This window comes from Lampetra fluviatilis, chromosome 31 (assembly GCF_964198595.1).
Source record: "Lampetra fluviatilis chromosome 31, kcLamFluv1.1, whole genome shotgun sequence".
In the NCBI taxonomy this organism is placed as follows: Eukaryota; Metazoa; Chordata; class Hyperoartia; order Petromyzontiformes; family Petromyzontidae; genus Lampetra; species Lampetra fluviatilis.
Window position 1 is genome coordinate 1,882,760 of NC_136305.1, and position 17,976 is coordinate 1,900,735.

Here is a 17,976-nt window from a genome sequence, read left to right on the forward strand (position 1 = left end):
TGTTAGAACAGCACATCGTCATACACACTGATACATACTCTACACATACAGACATGGGTGATGTTTCTTACAAACTGATACATCCTATTATATACACATTGGTACTCACGATATAATGAATGGGTACAATCGAGTCAAACTAAATGCATCAGGACACAAAAGCAACTCAACTTTGAACAAACACACTGGGATAGAGCTTAGCACACATACATTACAATGCGTACACACATGTACACACTGCTAAAGCATATGCTGAATTTAAAACACAAGTTAATGATAAAGGTTACCCCCAATACACATACGGCAACACTAGCGTGCACGCTGATATTAGACTCATACTTAAGATGTTTTCGAAAACTGTGTTTCCGTCAAATTGTAGATATCACCAGTCGCACATGTCATTATCTGCATGCCTCGTTTTTATATTTATATCGTTTCTAGCTCACATACAAACGCACATGAATGTTTGCAATGCATTGCTTGTATCAGCCACCGATAAGAGGCCTTGGCATTTTTTTTGTATTTTATCAATTTGCACAATGGGTAGGGGGGGGGATGTGTTTCAACTTGTCGAGAAAGCTAAGGCAATAGGTCACGTTATACATAGTTCGTCATATTTAACACAAAGTTATGATTTGTAGGTCCACCGATATTAACACATTGTTGTGTTGATGAATATTGTGATTTCTTCTGGAACGCCTTAACCCTAAAGATTCCATTGAAGAGGGTGCTGCATTGGGATGTTTGGCCAATTTCATCGATACGTGTTTTGGCATGCAGGGTCCACGGAGGGAATCCCATGCATTCGAAGGGGCAACGCTTAAAAGTTCTGCACAGATATATTCAAGAATCCATTGTACTGCCATCTCGTGGTCAAGTCGCAACTTGCAGTTTTGTATGCAAATCTATCTCGTATATACAGTTAGTCGGCGAATGTCCCGTGGGCGGATTTTCCGGCTTGCAGTTTAAGCGCTCTTGCAATAAAGTAGATCTTTACGCTGCTCCTCTCTCATCGAGGGCCAGTGACCCAGTACCCGTGTGACTGTAAACATGTTGCTAAGTAAACCAATTATGACCGAATTTACATATGTTTGTGATTTGTTTTAGCCGCCCATCCCACCCGCCAACATTATGCCAGACTGAAGAGATTCGACGCGGAGAGTATATCGGACAGAACTGGACGTTTGCTCGGCCATGAGGTGCTACATGAACAAAATTGGTGAAGTTGACACGTAGTTGCTCGCTGGCTTGGCACGTGTTCTTGTGCTGAGTGGCCACTGCTCAGTGAACCACATTCCCCGTTCCTTGTGGTTTGACCCAGTTGTCATTCAGATCTTCCACGTACGGCTTAGTGCTTGCAGCGTACCAAGCAGTGTACACGGCTAGACCCACGTAGAAAATGCTACTTGTATACATAACTTGTTATTTGTTTGGCCAGGTAGTACACTATGTGTGTTTGTGTTTACTTACCAGCCATATATTTCTCTCGTGTCCGGTTTCTTTGTTTTTCTGCAATGTGATGCAGGTGTGTGGGACTATTGTTACTCGTACTAATAAACTTCACATCCTGCCCTTGTTAAGCCACTACTGGGTGAAGGCCTCTCCATGTCATGTCGGTCACGGGGCTTGTTTGCCCATACTTTACCATGCTGGTCAGTGTAGGTTGGTGAAGGGTTAAAGAGGGGCCCACGTTCGACATCACTCGCCACTAACGGTAGCCTTGACCGGGAAATCAAAGCTCGGTTTCCGGGTTCATAGCGTGTTGTGCTTGCCAATGCACCACCGCTCCACCCTTGGGAAGTTTTGGGCAGTGCTAACTGCGAATTACAATATTCAAGTATTCTGGAGCCTAGACTGATCATGATTGAGATGGCTAGACTTATTTTATAGTTAATTGTTTACAAAATGTATAAATCACAGGGGATTTTACTTGTCATACATGCCGTTTTATTAATCAATTATTGAATATCCATGAGAGCAAAGTTGGCAAAGCAGTATTTGCCCTCTCGTAAGATCAAAAGTTAATATCCTTGTCATTCTCAATCATACTCATTCTATATTTACCTAATAATACCTCACGGAGTCAATGATATATTTTCAGGAGGGTAGTGCATTGGGATGTTTGGCAATTCACATTTTAAGGGTGTGTGTTTTGTGAATGTGATCATCCCCATTACTCCTGATATGTTTGAGGTTGATAAGTTGAAAATACGTATTGGGAAGGCAGAAGTGGTTGTTGTAGTATTTATGGTATAACTTTTGACCACTGGCTTGGAATGAAAAATTGACATGGGCAACCTTTGTGTTGTTGCACTGTTGGATGAGGGCCTTGCCACACCGTGTGGGCCATGAAGGCAAGGCTCTGACCACACTTTCACTATGCTGGTCGGTGAAGGTGGGAGACCATGCATGTGGGAGCATGAAAAGTATCAATAGTACAATGATGTATTTTGTTGCATTAACCTCTATCGCCCATCACTTAACCCTCTGCAAGCCCTATTACCATCTGTTTGTGTGTGGTGTTCGCATTTCTCATATTAATATCCTCATAATAATGATAATTTTTTTTTTACAGGAAAGCTTTGAATCCGAATACTTTTCCATGAACTTCTTGCATTGGGGGGTTTGAGCAATTCCTATTTAACAAGTGTTTTGTGTGTGGGAGTAATCTGAGGTATCTGGAGAAAACCCTGGGATAATATTTCAAGCTCTCCAGAGATGGGATCTTGAACCCACTTCCTGTACTACTATCTCGTGGTCACTGCAGCTGTGGGTTTTGGAAGTGTTCAAAATCCACGTGATCCACAATTCCTTGCCTCTAAAACCGCTGGATCACAAGGCGTGTGTGCACCACGCCCAGCTGTAATGATCTTGATCGCCATGCTTATGTAACCAAGTGGTTAGCCAGTGGTGTGTGCGGTTTTTCTGTCTGTATTGAAGTCCTCGATTTTACTTGAACTCACTTGAAAACGAGTTCAGGGATGTCGCCTTCCAGGTCGTACCCTGATGGGACGATTGAAGCTTTGCTAACTGAATTTGAGTACTGGACAGGATATTTCTTAACCTCATTGCATATATAGTAACTCAACTGTCATGTAATTGGTGATTAGATTCATACAGATTTAATGAAGATAAGTCGGTGAGGACATTGAGCCATATTGTTCCAACATGGTCTCTTGTTCAGTCCTAGGAGGTTCTGTTGGGGTGGAGCAATGGCTCGTGAATTGCACCTTGAAACCAGTGACAGTTTCATTCCCGTCCATGGCGAACATCAACAGCAAGTGGTATTTGAACTGGTACAGGGACCTCCCCTTTGTCAACCTGCACTGACCATGTGTGGTTTAGTATGGTACAAAAAACCCACGTCCATCACAGAGGGGGGAGGCCTTCATCCAGTAGTAGATTGAAAATAGGCAGATCATTATTATTCTTTTTATATGCTGTTGATGGCAGTCTTAGATGAAGTGATTTATTCGATATTAAACTTTTGGTGGTTTAACATCTTAACACCTGTTTTGTTGCCAGATAATAGTAGAAAAAACCTTTTATGATATTAAACTTGTTCGGAGTTTTGAGTTTGAACGATCGTTTTGAATGTTCGCCCTTCACCTCTCCGGCAACACATCTATTGTACTATAATACAGATTTTGTTTTGGTATTTTAAAGAAAATAATTCCGTGCTGTAATCTGGTATATATATGCACAAGTGTGTGCAGGATTCATAATTGTATGAAGGCACATTTATGGATTGTTCTTTTTGTAAATGGACTAAATGTTGTTATATGCGTGTCTTGAGAAAATACGCGTAAAAACATTTTGGGGTTTCCCATTTCCGCGTTCTTTGTGCTTTCTGGAAATTCCACATTCTTATGAGAACTAGTCTATCCCTACAGAATAGACGCGCACACACTTGTGCATTCTTACATGGGTCAAAGCTATTCGCCGTGTGTGAGAGACACGGAGATAACTGCCCACTGGCCAGGTGTCATAATGGTGGTCCCTAATGTGAACAACCTTTGCCATGCATCGTACAGTGTATTGAGGGGAGCCGTCGGGCAAGATTTACCCCCCCTCCATCTCACTTGCACACACTCCCCCTCCTCCCATATGTACTCGCTCACACCCAGCCATCCAGGCAGCCCTCTCTCCACCACCCCCCCCGTGCGCATTCGTCGCCCTCTTGAAAGAAAACTATTTTTAAGCCCAATGATGCCCATGTGACTCACGCCGCTGACGTCAGCCGCGAGCAGTGTGTGCTGGGTTCAGCCCACGTGACGTACGCACGCGTGTGTTTGTGTCCATGCCTTCGTCAAGGGCCTTCTTCTAGCCGCTTTGCCCCGAACGGCACGGCGGTGGTGGCGTGTGCATTCTCGTGTGTGCATCATAAATGGTACCGGACGCCCGCGTGTGAAACCGCACGAATGGCATTCGGTGTTGGACTCTGGGTGAGTCAGGATCGTGACGCTGTCGTTACGTATTTGCCTTACGCCCTTGTTGGTGCGTGTGGGTCTGGTTTCAGCACTTGTCACGCTGATGCAGTTTATCAACCTTGTTTGTCCCTAATGGTGTTTTGATTATGCTTTGACATTGATTTGATTTGTCATGTTTTTATTTCTGTTTTGTACTGTTTTAATTTAATGGTGTGTTCAAAATAGTGGCAGTGCTGCTGCTGCTGCACAGATTAGCTGTGGGGATGGGGCTGAATTTTAACACAATGTGGCCATTGTGTTAGTTTCTAACGTGGCTTGCGTATCTATTCGGATGAATGTCCTTGATTTTATCCAGGAGATATACCATTCAGAAATATTATCTATTTCAATGCAGAGATTGCAGAACCCTGCTACCATGGTTGTTTATAGGAACAGTTGTTTACTTTTTGGGGATTGGGTCAACATACTGCTGCACAATAGACTACACTAAACAGGTATGATGTTTTTTTAGGTCATATACACAAACGTGCAACAAACTTGATAGCTAGCAGACTGCATTTGTTCGTAATCTAGCACAGAAGTGTTTGACTGTGGTGACAACTGGACTGTCAGTTCATTTGTTAAACTGGCTTACGGTTGAGTGATGTGACCACTGAGCTGTCCAGCGCTTGAGAAGATCTCCGCTTGCTGTTGACGTCCCACCTGAGCACCTATCCCATAACGACCGAGCCGTGTCCTCCACCAGGCACAGGTGTGACTGGTGTGTGCATCCTGCGTGATGTAGATACAATAGGGAATGGGAATCGTAGACTGGAATGGTGACGAGTGAGATTATAGAATGAGAAAGATATTTTCCATTCTCATTGTTGTGTTCTCATTTCTTTATACTCCATTTATATCTTTCTCATTCTATACTCTCAGCACAGAGCACAGGTGTGACTGCCATGTGTTCTGTGTGCGTGGTAGGTGGATGATGGAGGCAGCAGAACCTACACAGGAAGTGAAGTCACAGGTATGTTACTAAGCTGGGATTGGTGGCGCATGCCTAATGCAATGCTTCGGAGGCAGGGGTTGGTGGATGATCACACTGACCACCTGCAATACAAATATGCTGACTTTCTGTACGGCATCTTGAGTTGCGGTCACATTTGGTGGTATCAAAACCAATTTAAATTGTATGGGTTGAACCTCAACTTTTTGGGCTGCAAGGTGGCCACAATAGTTGCCAGTATAGCAAATGGATTTTCTGTTCATCTGTGCGCACCTTTTCAGTATTTCCTCCTCGTATATTTGGTGGGTTTTCTCTGGGTTCTCCAATTTTCTCCTGCTTGCAAAATACTTGTTGACAAATAATTGGTCAAACGTCACAATGCAGGATCATTCAGAAAAGGAGTTTTGAGTCTCGGTGAGGCTTTCCCGGATAAACAAATGACATTGCATTACCTCCTACGCCATCAGCGTCACATGTGAAGAGCTAGTATTGTGAATGATGTTATAAACAGATCATGTCACAAGTTCAGGAATAGACTTTGGATAAATATTGTGTTAGGTGGCTTTCACCATGGTAATGTGGAATTTCCATCAACCGGCATGACAGCCTGTGAAGGATGAGTTCTCCCTCGATGCTTGTTCAATCAGGAGACACCTTTGATTTTTGAGTGTAGAATAACGGAAGTTTAATGAGCCAGCATTATTGAGGTGCTAGGTTTGGATCCATATTCTGTGTTGGTAGACTGTAGGCAGGAGTGGGTAGTTGGCTGTTGGCTATAGCGAGAGGATGCGGTCTACCAGCTGCAGATTCAATGTTCCAGGTCGTCGATCTGTCTGAAATGAAGCTCTTGCCCACACGTGACGATTACACCAGGGTCCTCCGTTGTAGAGAGTTGATGGTGTCAGCCTCGTCGCCAACAACTCATAACAACCATCATATAAATTGTGGTCTGTTGCAGCACATATGATTAAAACACGTTGGTTTCACTTGATAACCCTGTGGAGGGCATATAAAAAGGGTTACCATGAGTGTGAATGAAGTGACTTGAAGCGACGTCAAAAAACGGTGACGTTACCTGCCGAGGGCGATCTCGGATACAGGTTGGCGCGCACTGCACGTTGGGAGTTCCGATGGCAGCACAGTTGTAATGCAATTTGAACAAACGAACGCCATAAATAACAAGTTTGTTCGTCGCACATTGAGTGAGTGTTCCGTCATCGACTTTCCGAGAAGCGTGTTTAAATTTGCACCACCGTCCCAAGCAGATCGGTATCACTGGCGGCGATGCGCATTGAGTTCTTCCATGCGAACTCTGCGGGCACCCAGTTTGCACAGACCAAGTTGCCTTTGTACGTTTAGCGCCAGACTTGTGCCCTTTACTGATGCCTTAATGTACAAGATGCCTCATTAATGTTGGTTCTGCTATGGTAATAAGACTACAGCGGTTATGGTTTGTTGGTGATGGAGGGGAGGGGGGGAATGGTGCCACGGTGGTTTGCACACTGCGCTGTGAACCCAACAACCTGGTGCATGATGTATGACCTCGTGTGAGGCACCGCCTTCATCAACCTACACTGGCCAACGTGGTGAAGTGTGGTCGTACAATCCCCCATGACCGCCGGGGCTTGTAGGTCATCATCCACAAGTGGATTATTGACAAAAGATCGTAGAACAATGATGGTGTGTGTATATATACTTGATTATCGTGGAATATTTTGTCGCGCCTCGACCTTCCTGTGACAGAAATAAGAGTGAAGAATAAACACCGTTCAGGCAAATTGGCCCGAGACGTGAGAATGTTAAACACGAGTGATGTTTACCACAAGGGGTTTGATCCAGGAGTGGTGGTAGTGGATGCTTGTGATTCAATGCCTTGGAGGTGGGTGGGGTTTGTAGATCGCACAGATGTTGTCACGTTTAGGCATCTCCAACCTGCAGGGCACCGAGGTAGCCAGTAGATGGCCATAGAGTAAGTAGGTTGTTGTGTTTTGAGTGTTGCTGTATTTGAGTGTTACATTCCGTTGCGTGGGTTTTCTCCAGGCTCTTCTTTTCTCCCACACACAGAAATTCTCAAACAATTGTGCAGACATCCCAAGCACAGGACCCCACTGAAAAAAGTCTTGATACTCAGTGAGGATATCCTGGGTAACTAAAAAAACTGTTTCTATTATCACATACGCGGGCAACCTTCTCTCCCCAGCTCCTTCCCCATCTGACTGTCCCGCATTCTCCCGATCTTTAATTCTCACGTCCCTTGTCCTCTGCCGCCAGGCTGTGTCGGGTCCTGAGGTGACGGTCGTCCACCTGCCCGGAGGTCAGGAGGTGCAGGTACCAACGGTGATCCAGAACGCGCAGCCGTCCGTCATTCAGCCCCCGCAGATGCAAACAGTGCAGGTACGATTCACACGGGATGTTGCCGGTGGTGCGACACGGTGGCCAATTGCTGTCGGTCAATCTGGGATGAAAATTGTAATGGATTACTTTGGTTTGGCCTCTTTAAAAATGACAGCCACCCTAACAACTTGCCTCCTGAAACACCCTTCAAACCACGCGCAGCGTGACGTGGCTGATGATGCCGATAACGACACCAATTTACCGGAGATATAGAACCAATAACAGTGGAGTAATAGATTAATTTAATTAATTGTATAGCCTAGCTCTAATAATTTATCATCAACCACGAATCAATCTACTGAGCAGAATGAAGGCATCCCCTGGTGTCAACTCTGCTTCAAATGAGAACCTGGTTCATTCTGTAAACATCCGCAATGGGGAAACGAGTCCAATGAAGAATGGTTCTGGCGACGCTGTGTGTTGGCCTTAATAGTTGATCGCTAACACTCATTGCAGTTTATTAGGCTATACTAAAGTAGGATTATTTGTACGCGTGTGTATTTATTGAGTGGTGGTATAGTGGTTCGCACACTACGCTATGAAATCGGTGACCCGAGTTTGATTTCCGCTTATGAACAACATCGGTGACGAATATCTGAACTGGTCCTGGGTCTCCCCTAGGACGGCTCAGCCTTACGTATTTGCTGCGCTGTGTAACCATCATCACTGGGGGGGACAAAGGCGGCTGGGCATGGTGCTGGCCACCCACCCTCTCGTATGGCGTGCCGGCCATCATAGCTGCCCGCTAACAGCACCTGCCCCAAAAGTTTGTTCGTGCAAAACGAGAGATCTTTGCCTTTATTTGTTATTATTGAGCACAGGTGGCACATCTGCCAGTTATTTCAGTTAACTCCTAAAATCTTGATCTGCCCTGTCTTGGCTCAAACGCCATGGTGGCGTCACAATCCCCTAGTGGTGGATGGCGGCGGCAGCTGTTGCTGATTTTATTTTTTACTGCTTGACCATTAATTCTGATTTGGAATTGATTTGTTTCGTTATTTGACGGCGCTATTAGGTGGCAGTCGCAACAGAGACCGACAACTCCAAGGAGGGCGCGCAGAACGCATTGGAGTTGCGCAAGCGCAAGGAGTTGCTCGCGCGACGCCCGTCGTTCAGGTGTGTGTCAAACTGACCATGGGCTGGCAGAGTCCAGTTCCCAGCAGGACCAGGGTAATTTACAATCATGTTCGCATCAGTGGGAATATATTGTAAGAATTTTTTAATGGAATTTATGATTTCGGCAAAAGATGCTGCTGTAATTATACTTATACTGGTAGGAACCTCCTGGTTACACCAGCCCACAGGGGATTATTGTGTCCGTCCTTTCGTCCGTCGTGCATCCAAAAATGGGAGGGGAGGGGCTGGGTGGGGAGGGGCTGGGTGGGGAGGGGTGGGGTGGGGAGGGTGGGGGGGTGGGGTGGGGAGGGGAGGGTGGGGAGGGGCTGGGTGGGGAGGGTGGGGAGGGGCTGGGTGGGGAGGGTGGGGAGGGGCTGGCTGGGGAGGGTGGGGCTGGGTGGGGAGGGTGGGGCTGGGTGGGGGGTGGGGCTGGGTGGGGAGGGGCTGGTCACCCCGTGGTGCCCTTATAAAACTCAACATTTAACCTACTCACGCCGGCTTGTGCCCGCCCTCACAGTCGGCCATATTTGTGGAATACACCACGCCGCCGTTGACCCTGGCCATTGAACGAGCAACCCAACTGAAATGCAGTTTGGAGTTCTTGATTAGGTCTTAGGCTCAGGATTGTAAGCAGACTTCAGCATTTTCTTGCTGTGGTTGTTCCACCTGATGAAGATTGCTTGTGTTGCGATCGAAACGTCGTGATTTATTTTGTTTTATTTATACCTACGTGACTTTACCGAAAGAACCAAAGAGTACAGACGATGAGTGTCGCACAATGCGTATTGGGAGTTGGAAACCACTTGGCTTGACTTTGCACCCTGGCGGTATCGAGATGATATTTAAATGCGGTAAAATCCGCACTGCACATCTGGGACTCGCTCCTGTTTCCTAAAATAAATTTGACACGATCCATCTTCAGCCATGCTCAATCCACTGCTAAATGAGGGCTTCCCCTGCCATCAATGTCTTTGACCTGCGAGCGATGTAACAAACCACTTGGTATCTGCGCGAGCCGATTGCAATGTTCCGCCTCCGCGGTTGTGGGATTCAACGATATATATATGAAACGCTACTTGACCAAACGATTATTAAGTTTTCCGTGGACCCATTTCTCCCCCACCACTGTCTTCCACAGGAAAATTTTCAACGAGATTTCAGCCGACGCGACAAACGTGGCTTCCACACTGGAGGAAAAGAGCGAGGAGGAGGGGGAGGGGGAGACCCAGGCCAACTCGGCTGGTGGAACCCAAATCTCCTCCATCTTCCAAACCTCCGGGGGCCAGTACAGTACGACTCGCACTTGCACGCAAAGACAAACACCCCCACTATAGCCTTTAACAGACAGTTCGGGCAAGTGCCGTATACATGCACCGAGCAAGGCCGGCATGGCGCACAAGGTGGTGGTGTGGCCGCCGTTGTTTTCCCAGCGCTGGTGTTTTCACGCACCACCAGTTGATAATTGAAAGCTCGTGAGGCCTTGGGGAGGCCCAGGACCAAGTCAGATGTCATGTTAACCACCGCGGATAATATCGAACTCCGCTCTCCATATTCTTCGTGAGGTGTGGTAATCGCTGCACGACAGCTCCTTCAAAAAATAATCAACATGAACGCACAAGTGAATAAGGCTGAAATTAAGCATAAATTTAATTAACTTTATATAAATATATTTAGAAAAACATCCCCAAAGGGCATGCAAATGATACGCTAATTTATATTAGATTGATTAAAAAAATTGTACGAACGAAACTGTACAACTAGATGGAATACCCTAAAACCAATTTCAATGAGACGAAAATTTTTTTTAATTATAATTGCATTCTTACCAATATCACGGATCATCAGAATGTATCTTCCTTCTCCCTGTAAGCTCTCTTATGAACACAGTAAAACGACTTGTAGCTCAAATCGTGGTCAATTATCGACTCTGTGGGGGGTGGTGCGGGGAAGAGCGGGGGTTGAAGGGGGGGGGGCATGAATCGTTAGGTTTGCACATCTAAATCCGATCGCCCTGTCCGTCCTTATCCTCGTTCACAGTTACCATCGGCCAAGGCGGTACCTTTCACCTCACCACAGCGGGGGGTGCCGAAGCGTTGCAAGGCCTGCAGGCCTTCGCCATCCCATCGTCCGGGACAGGGGGCGCATCCGGGCCGGCCACCATCCTTCAGTATGCGCAGACGTCCGACGGACAGCCTGTGCTGCTGCAGGGAGGACAATTTGTGGTGCAAGGTACAGTGACGCGGTCCTTCGCTGACATTTGTGTGCCTAAATAATTTCTACTGCATATGTAGGTGTTTGCATTGGTGCTGCCATGTGCTTTTTGGTTCTACCACGCGCTATTTTGGATGATGTGCGACGTTCGCTTCGCGTGCTGCCAGAAGCGTCAAGCACGTGGGCATCTTGCCGAACAACTCACGGTGCAACCTGCAAACAAATCAGACAGCTAGATGAGTTGTAATTCTCTCTCTGTCAAGTAGACAGACGCTGTCTCCCCGACAGACCTGGTTTTCACCTGAGGACGGCTGCTTGCGTTGTGGCCGAAACGTCGTGAGAATTATGTTTTATTTTTATTATTTCATTACTTCCCTTCTACGTGACTTTAACCGAAAGAACCAAGAAGACACTACCTTTTATTTGTTTTGAGTTTTCGTGCAAACCCCTCCTCCCCCATGACAGACCGACGAACATAGATAATGGATAAACACTTTGAACATTGGTTGGAAAGTGTTCAAAGTAGCAAATGTCATGTTAATGGTTGTGGAAACTTGACTTGCCGGCTAACTTTTCAATGCCCACAAAAACCCATCCCTCTGCTCTCACACCCTCCCCTCTCTATCCACCCCCCTCCCCCACCCTGACCCCTCGCCGGTTGTGGTGATGATGGTGACCACGACCTGACCCTATTGGCGTGGCGCTACGCTGAAAGCTGGGAACCTGCAGCAGAACATGGTGGTAGCGTCGCCAGCGAGCTCGCCATCAATTCACGAGGAGCCGGTGACACGCAAGAGAGAGATCCGGCTCATGAAGAACAGGTGTGTGGCACAGGACAGCAGAGGGTTGCAGTGGTGGGTGGGTGGGTAAATGGGTGTTCGAATATGTGGCTGGGTATAGCACAGGATTGTGTTGTGGGTGGGTGGGTAGAGGAGTGTGCCAGTCGATGGCTGGGTGGCTCAGAAGTCCGAGCACTGAGTGGGCACCGCTGAACATTTGGGTGCGAATTCCAGTTTTGACCATCTGTGGATTAAACCAAGTCCCCAAGTGTTGTGGGTTGATGGTCTTGGCTTGGTTGCCAATGACTGCATGGGAAAAAGAAACACTCAACGTTACATTTGGTTCTGAACTTTATTTCACCAAACTATTAGAATTAAACATTGGTTTTCCTGTCATTTTTGTCACTCCTCTATCTTCTGTAAATTATTAAATGTTTTCTTGTTTAGATGCTAACATTTTGAATAGTAATTGTACGTAGGTAAAAAAATATGTATTTAGTTGAGTAGGCAGATGATTATTTTAATAAGTAGATTTAGCGGTGAGTTTGTAGGTAATGAGATGTACTTTTGAGTAAAGTTATTGATGTGCTGTACATGGTGGTGTGTGCCTGCAATAGTGCTTTAAAGGCAGGGTTTGGTGAACCGTAGAATGATCCACTTGCCATGCGGAATAATTTTTTTTTAGTTTTCGGTGGGTGGCAGACTTAAGATACTAGCCTGTAAGATCTTTACTGCAACAGCATTGATTCATTCGATGTTAGCAACTGACAGTTGTGTATGTACCAACAGTTAGCACACAGGGGAGTGCATGTGCTGTGTCTGTCAAGTACCCCAGTTTTAACCCTTAGCACATGGTTCTGACCCATGACCTGCCAGCGAGCCTTCGCCATTGTACATCATCTCAAAGTGCACCTAACCTGGCACAAGCACCGTAGAGAAATGACGATCGGTGGCAAACGGCGGTTGCAGTTGTATGTGTACACGTCAACAGCCGTCTTGTCAATCCACTGGTGGATGAGGTCTCCCCACGTCACGTGGTCATGGGGGGCTTTTGGACTACATTTATCCATGCTGGGCAGTGCGGGTTGGTGAAGGGGGGGGGGGTTCAGGACCGGTTCGGCTATCACTCGCCACTGATGTAGATGTGGGAGCATAGACGTACAGTACGGCAATGAATTCTGCTCCATTTGCCTATTGCTGCCCACAACGTAATCCTGCAGTGGCCTACAGCCACCTGTCTAGTGCTTTGTGTTTTTCCATCCAAGAAATAATCAGGCTTGTGTCCTGCTTAGCTTGCTAATCTGACGAGACCGGGCGCATTGCAGGCAATTTGTTCGTTGGTCGTATATGCGTGTGTAAACTCAAGCGCCCCCCCCCCCCCTCTGCCTTTGCCATGTCGCACCGCAGGGAGGCGGCGAGGGAGTGCCGGCGGAAAAAAAAGGAGTACGTGAAGTGCCTGGAGAACCGGCTGGCCGTCCTGGAGAACCAGAACAAGACCCTGATCGAGGAGCTCAAGGCCCTCAAGGACCTGTACTGCCACAAGACCGATTAGCAGCAGCAGCAGCAACGGAGGGCGCTGCCTGCGCTCAGCCGCGGACCGACCGAGTGCAGGCCGCGCCAACGTTTACCTTTTTACACTGCGTTCTCGTCGTCGTTTTATTTCATTTTTGCATTTTGTCTCCGGAAAATTTTACTCTTAACCTGTCACTTGCTGAGAGGTCAAATCTAAAGGAAGTGGTTTGGGGTGGGGGGGGGAGGTCGGGGGAGGCGTGGCGGTGTGGCGACTTTGCCGCACGTGGTCGTGGAGCGTTTGCTGAGCTCCCGCGTGTAACCCAGCGTCCACGGATCGACGACGAGGTGGGGTGGGTGGGGGGGGGGGCGGTTGATCCAACCGTGAAGTCGCCTGGCGAACTTGGGGTGTGGGAAGACGGAGGCGCCGAGAGAGAGGGACGGGCCGGGGTTGAAGGTGCTCGTACCGAACACTGTGTACGCCCCAGGCAAGGCTGATGCACGCCGTGTCTCGGCACCACCTCAACGTTGCGTCTCCCCGGCTTCTCATCCTCAAGCTTTTTTACGGATGGGAGTCGCACGGCCTGCCCCAACGCATTACACATGTTGGAACCGCTCCTGCACAACTTTCACTGCTTTTGTCGGCAAGGAAGCAGACGGCGGGGGGGGGGAAACCCCATCCATGTGCACATGGCGCGTATATATATCCGTAATGGACGTGCGTGTCCTGGGATGCTGGGTTGGGCTTCAAATGTAGATTCACACCCCCCCCGCACCTCACCCCTTCTGAGGGCTGGCAGAATTTAGCAGCAGAGGTGCTTCGAGATAAAGGTCATATCTCAAGTTTGGTGTTGAAGCAGAATGTTTAGGGGTCTTTTTTAGGGTTAGGGGACTTGGGGATTTAAAGAACGGGAATATAGGACATTGCTCAGAACCACGCATGCCTAAACTAGTTTAGTATCAAAAGTCGAAGTGTGGGAGTGGTTGGGAGACTTGCAAGTGGGAATGGGAGGGGTTGGGGGTTACCAATAATTGGCAAAGTGGAGGCCCCAGTGATGATTTGAGCAGGTCCTTTGCAGGCCCTCGGCACCCAGCAACAGCAATTTTAGGTCGCTAAATGCGTGGCTGTGAACCCAGCAAGGGGCTCTATCATTCGAGCTCTGCACGCCACTTTGAGAGTGCAGACCTTTTCGCCCCTTTAGCTCGCGCTCATTTAATCAGGTGTTATTTTTACCATTTCTCTGTCGAGTAATATTACTTCGAATGAAACGTATTGGTTTCACGTGTGGACCTGTTGCCGATTTCATCACGAATGACGTTGCAAGTCGCGCTGCCATTACTAATTCATACTTTATTTTTCCCCCGTATGCTTTTGGTTTAGATGGAGATTTTGACGGGCTGTACTTATATTGTTTGAATTACCATTGAATTGTAATATGATTTAAATTGCATTTGAATATCAATCCTAATTGTTAATATTGGGTGGCTTTTTTATTTTATTTTCACCCTGGTGGGCCACCTGCCAATGTCACGGACGGCACGGGTGTTTGCGAGGGAGTTTAAACAAGCGTTGTCGTGCTAGGCCCAGATGTTAGTACTTGTAGTAGCTCTGTGATGCAACAAAGAGAAATGAACGATGGGGAGGTGATATTAATTTTCCCATGTTTAGAAATCAATTTCCTGAATTATTTCGCTTATAAAACACGAGTGAAAAATACCGATTCACACACTAGTGCTCTCTGGGGTGTGGTGGAGAATTGAGTGTGTGAGGTGGAGTCATTTTACTCATTTGGAAGGAATCGGTGATTCATTCCAATGTATCATTAATTTTTATATCTTCAAGCCTTTTATTTAACGATGAACACTGCTACCAATTGAGTGCATTTCGGTATTTATGCTTGAATTAATGCACACGTAGTGTTTATGTTACCAACACTTACCAATACACATCGTTGGTGTAACGGAGCAGATATAAAATTACTTGAAGTCAATTATTAGCCAAGGGTGCATATACCATTAGTTTTAAGTCGAGGGGAAGCTCTCCCAATTGGTCAAGTGTGTGTACCACCGACTTTTAGTATCAAACTATGCTCCTGTCCCAAATGAACGATGCCCAATGGGGAGCGATTTAGAGAATTGATTACTAAATACAGGGAAGTTAAGTTTCCGTTCAATGCTTTATTAACATTAAGTCAATAGCAGCCCGTGGTGGCTTAGGGGATCTCCACTTCACTCGGTCTGCACGTTTTTTTGCCTTTTCAGATGTGATCATCGATGGCCGTCTCGTAGTTTAGCGAAGGATAATTTATTCATTGTTGCCACCTCATTACTTACTAAATGTGTGAACACTTTGTAAGTCCTTTAAGTTAGCTCCACAGTACAGTATTGACGAAATCATTTTCGCTTAAAATGAAAACATTCAAACACATGTTACAATTTTCAGATTTTATACATAAAATGTACGTATAAAAAATATATACAAAAAAAGAGAATTACAGGCTGGTGCTTTTAATAATTTAGGATTTTAAGAAAATCGCTTGTGCCTTAGTGCTAGATTTTTTTGGTTCGGCCAATGTACTAGTTTTTGTACCCCCCCGCAAGCAGCATGATGTGATTAAAATGCATTTAAACAGGAGAGTTGTGCTCCCACCTGTATGGAATTGCATCGTTACAATTGTAGAAGTGCGTTTCTGTAATTAAGTTTTAAACAACTGAATTCATCTTCTTGGTTCTTTCGGTAAAGTCACGTAGAAGGGAAATAATACAAATATACCAATAAAATAAAATTCTCACGACGTTTCGGCCACAACACAAGCAGCCGTCCTCAGGTGAAGAAACAGCTGTCGGAAAGACAGCGCTCCAATGAACACTGCTAAGCTTGGCAGCGTATTTAAAGCTGGGTGAGAGGAGCATTAAATACGCTGCCAAGCTTAGCAGTGTTCATTGGAGCGCTGTCTTTCCGACAGCTCTGTTTCTTCACCTGACGGCTGCTTGTGTTGTGGCCGAAACGTCGTGAGAATTGTATTTTATTACGTTTTATTTTTATTATTGCCCTTCTACGTGACTTTACCGAAAGAACCAAGAAGATGAATCCCTGCAGTCACGAAAGCTTTAAATCGAAACTGAATTAATGCATATGTTCCTGCAATGCAGCCGCCACTAATTCCATAAATATCAAAAGAAGTTTAGTGCTGTCCTGCTCATGTGACGCACTCTTTACAGTCCTTGGCCGGGGGGAGGGGGGGGGTATCTATAGGGCAATCAATGTTGACTTCCCTACAAAATGGTATGAATTTCATCGACCCCGTAGGGACCAAGGTCTAGGTTAACCCTAAACCACAATTTGAACTCGCAACTTTCCAATTGCGAGCCACTCGCTCTACCGCTAAGCCACATCACTCGGGCACATTACTGGCTGTTATAACATTGGTTCCGTTACTGATATTTTAAAAAACACTTGAAGTTTAGGAGACCTAATGTTTGTGTTTGCAGGCAGGGAATTTTTGTGCAAATGTTTGGTGGCAAAAAGCCACAATTTGTGCCAATTTGACATCTTTTTTCAGCCACACACGAATCGAGCTCTGTCTTTTTGAAACTCAAGTCCTCACCCTTCCACCATGGCGCAAGTTCATGGTGACCGTCTTCGGCAAGAACTGCATTTCAACGGAAGTTTGCAAACGTAAAAAAACAGGCTGCAGTGGGGCCGGATACACGGCCGTGTTGGAATTACTGCTGTTGGGTGTTCAGTGATTAAGCCACTGCGGGGCAGTGTGGTCTTACGAAACCACCGCGTGTGGGTGGCCGCGTTCACCCGGCAGGAGCATGGGGCGGGGTGTGTGTGTGCGCAGGTGTGTTGAAGTCGCCGTTTGTTAAGATTGACTCCCCCCGTCACCCCATCCCCTGGAGGTGCAGTTTTCTCGCACCAGGTAAACGCTGCCTTTATCACACAGCGCCGCCATCTGCGGTATCGCTTACAAACGCGGCGCTGCCGTGCGTTGAACGGGGGGACCCCGAGAGAGGGCCGTGGGACAGGAAGGCAAACATTTCGCAAGTGGAATCCACCACCGTGATAAAAAGGGGGGTTCTGCGGGGGCCCGCTTTCTGTAAACAAACCCCCCTGTTTATGGTCTTCTTGGGAAATGGATTTCAAAATAGCGCCGAAGCCACCACGGGTTGAATTGCAACTTCCCTCGCACGGTCCGAGCGCCGTTTCCCCTCGGGCGACCGGCTGGTGGCAATAGTGCGCCGCGGCAGGATGAACACGGAGATGCCCAGCGCATGATGCCAACCGCGTTACATGGGAGTTGGACATGTGATTTATGAAAGCGTCTTGTGATTATTTTTTCACAAGTTAAATATTGGCGAATGCAAACGAGCCCTACATGAACTAGATTTGCTCGTGCAAGATTGATTTTACGTGCTGCATTTTCTAAAGCTTGTTTCTATAAAAAAAAATGCTTATCCAGCAGTGTTGTCTTAACATGTCATCGGGTTGATTATTAACGATGGCTTTAACGCACCACGTAAGTGGGAATCACACGCGGAA

The 17,976-nt window shown here is 46.7% G+C and overlaps 1 protein-coding gene across 7 annotated transcripts in view; it reads left to right on the plus strand.

Annotated features, from left to right (window-relative positions):
* Positions 1–16,112, plus strand: part of LOC144943431 (cyclic AMP-responsive element-binding protein 1-like) — a 36,506-nt gene extending 20,394 nt beyond the window's left edge. For 3 of the 7 annotated variants that reach the window (XM_078870840.1, XM_078870839.1, XM_078870838.1), the window contains exons 2-8: positions 5,397–5,442; positions 7,693–7,815; positions 8,831–8,931; positions 10,070–10,221; positions 10,969–11,160; positions 11,858–11,963; positions 13,329–16,111. In XM_078870840.1, coding sequence (XP_078726966.1) covers positions 5,401–5,442; positions 7,693–7,815; positions 8,831–8,931; positions 10,070–10,221; positions 10,969–11,160; positions 11,858–11,963; positions 13,329–13,473 — 861 coding nt within the window. In that variant the 5' untranslated portion in view covers positions 5,397–5,400 and the 3' untranslated portion in view covers positions 13,474–16,111. Of the gene's footprint in view, positions 1–4,250; positions 4,446–5,396; positions 5,443–7,461; positions 7,567–7,692; positions 7,816–8,830; positions 8,932–10,069; positions 10,222–10,968; positions 11,161–11,857; positions 11,964–13,328 lie in introns of those variants that run through there. The other 4 variants (XM_078870841.1, XM_078870837.1, XM_078870842.1 and 1 more) reach the window with 4 other exon arrangements.
* Positions 16,113–17,976: the final 1,864 nt, after the last annotated feature.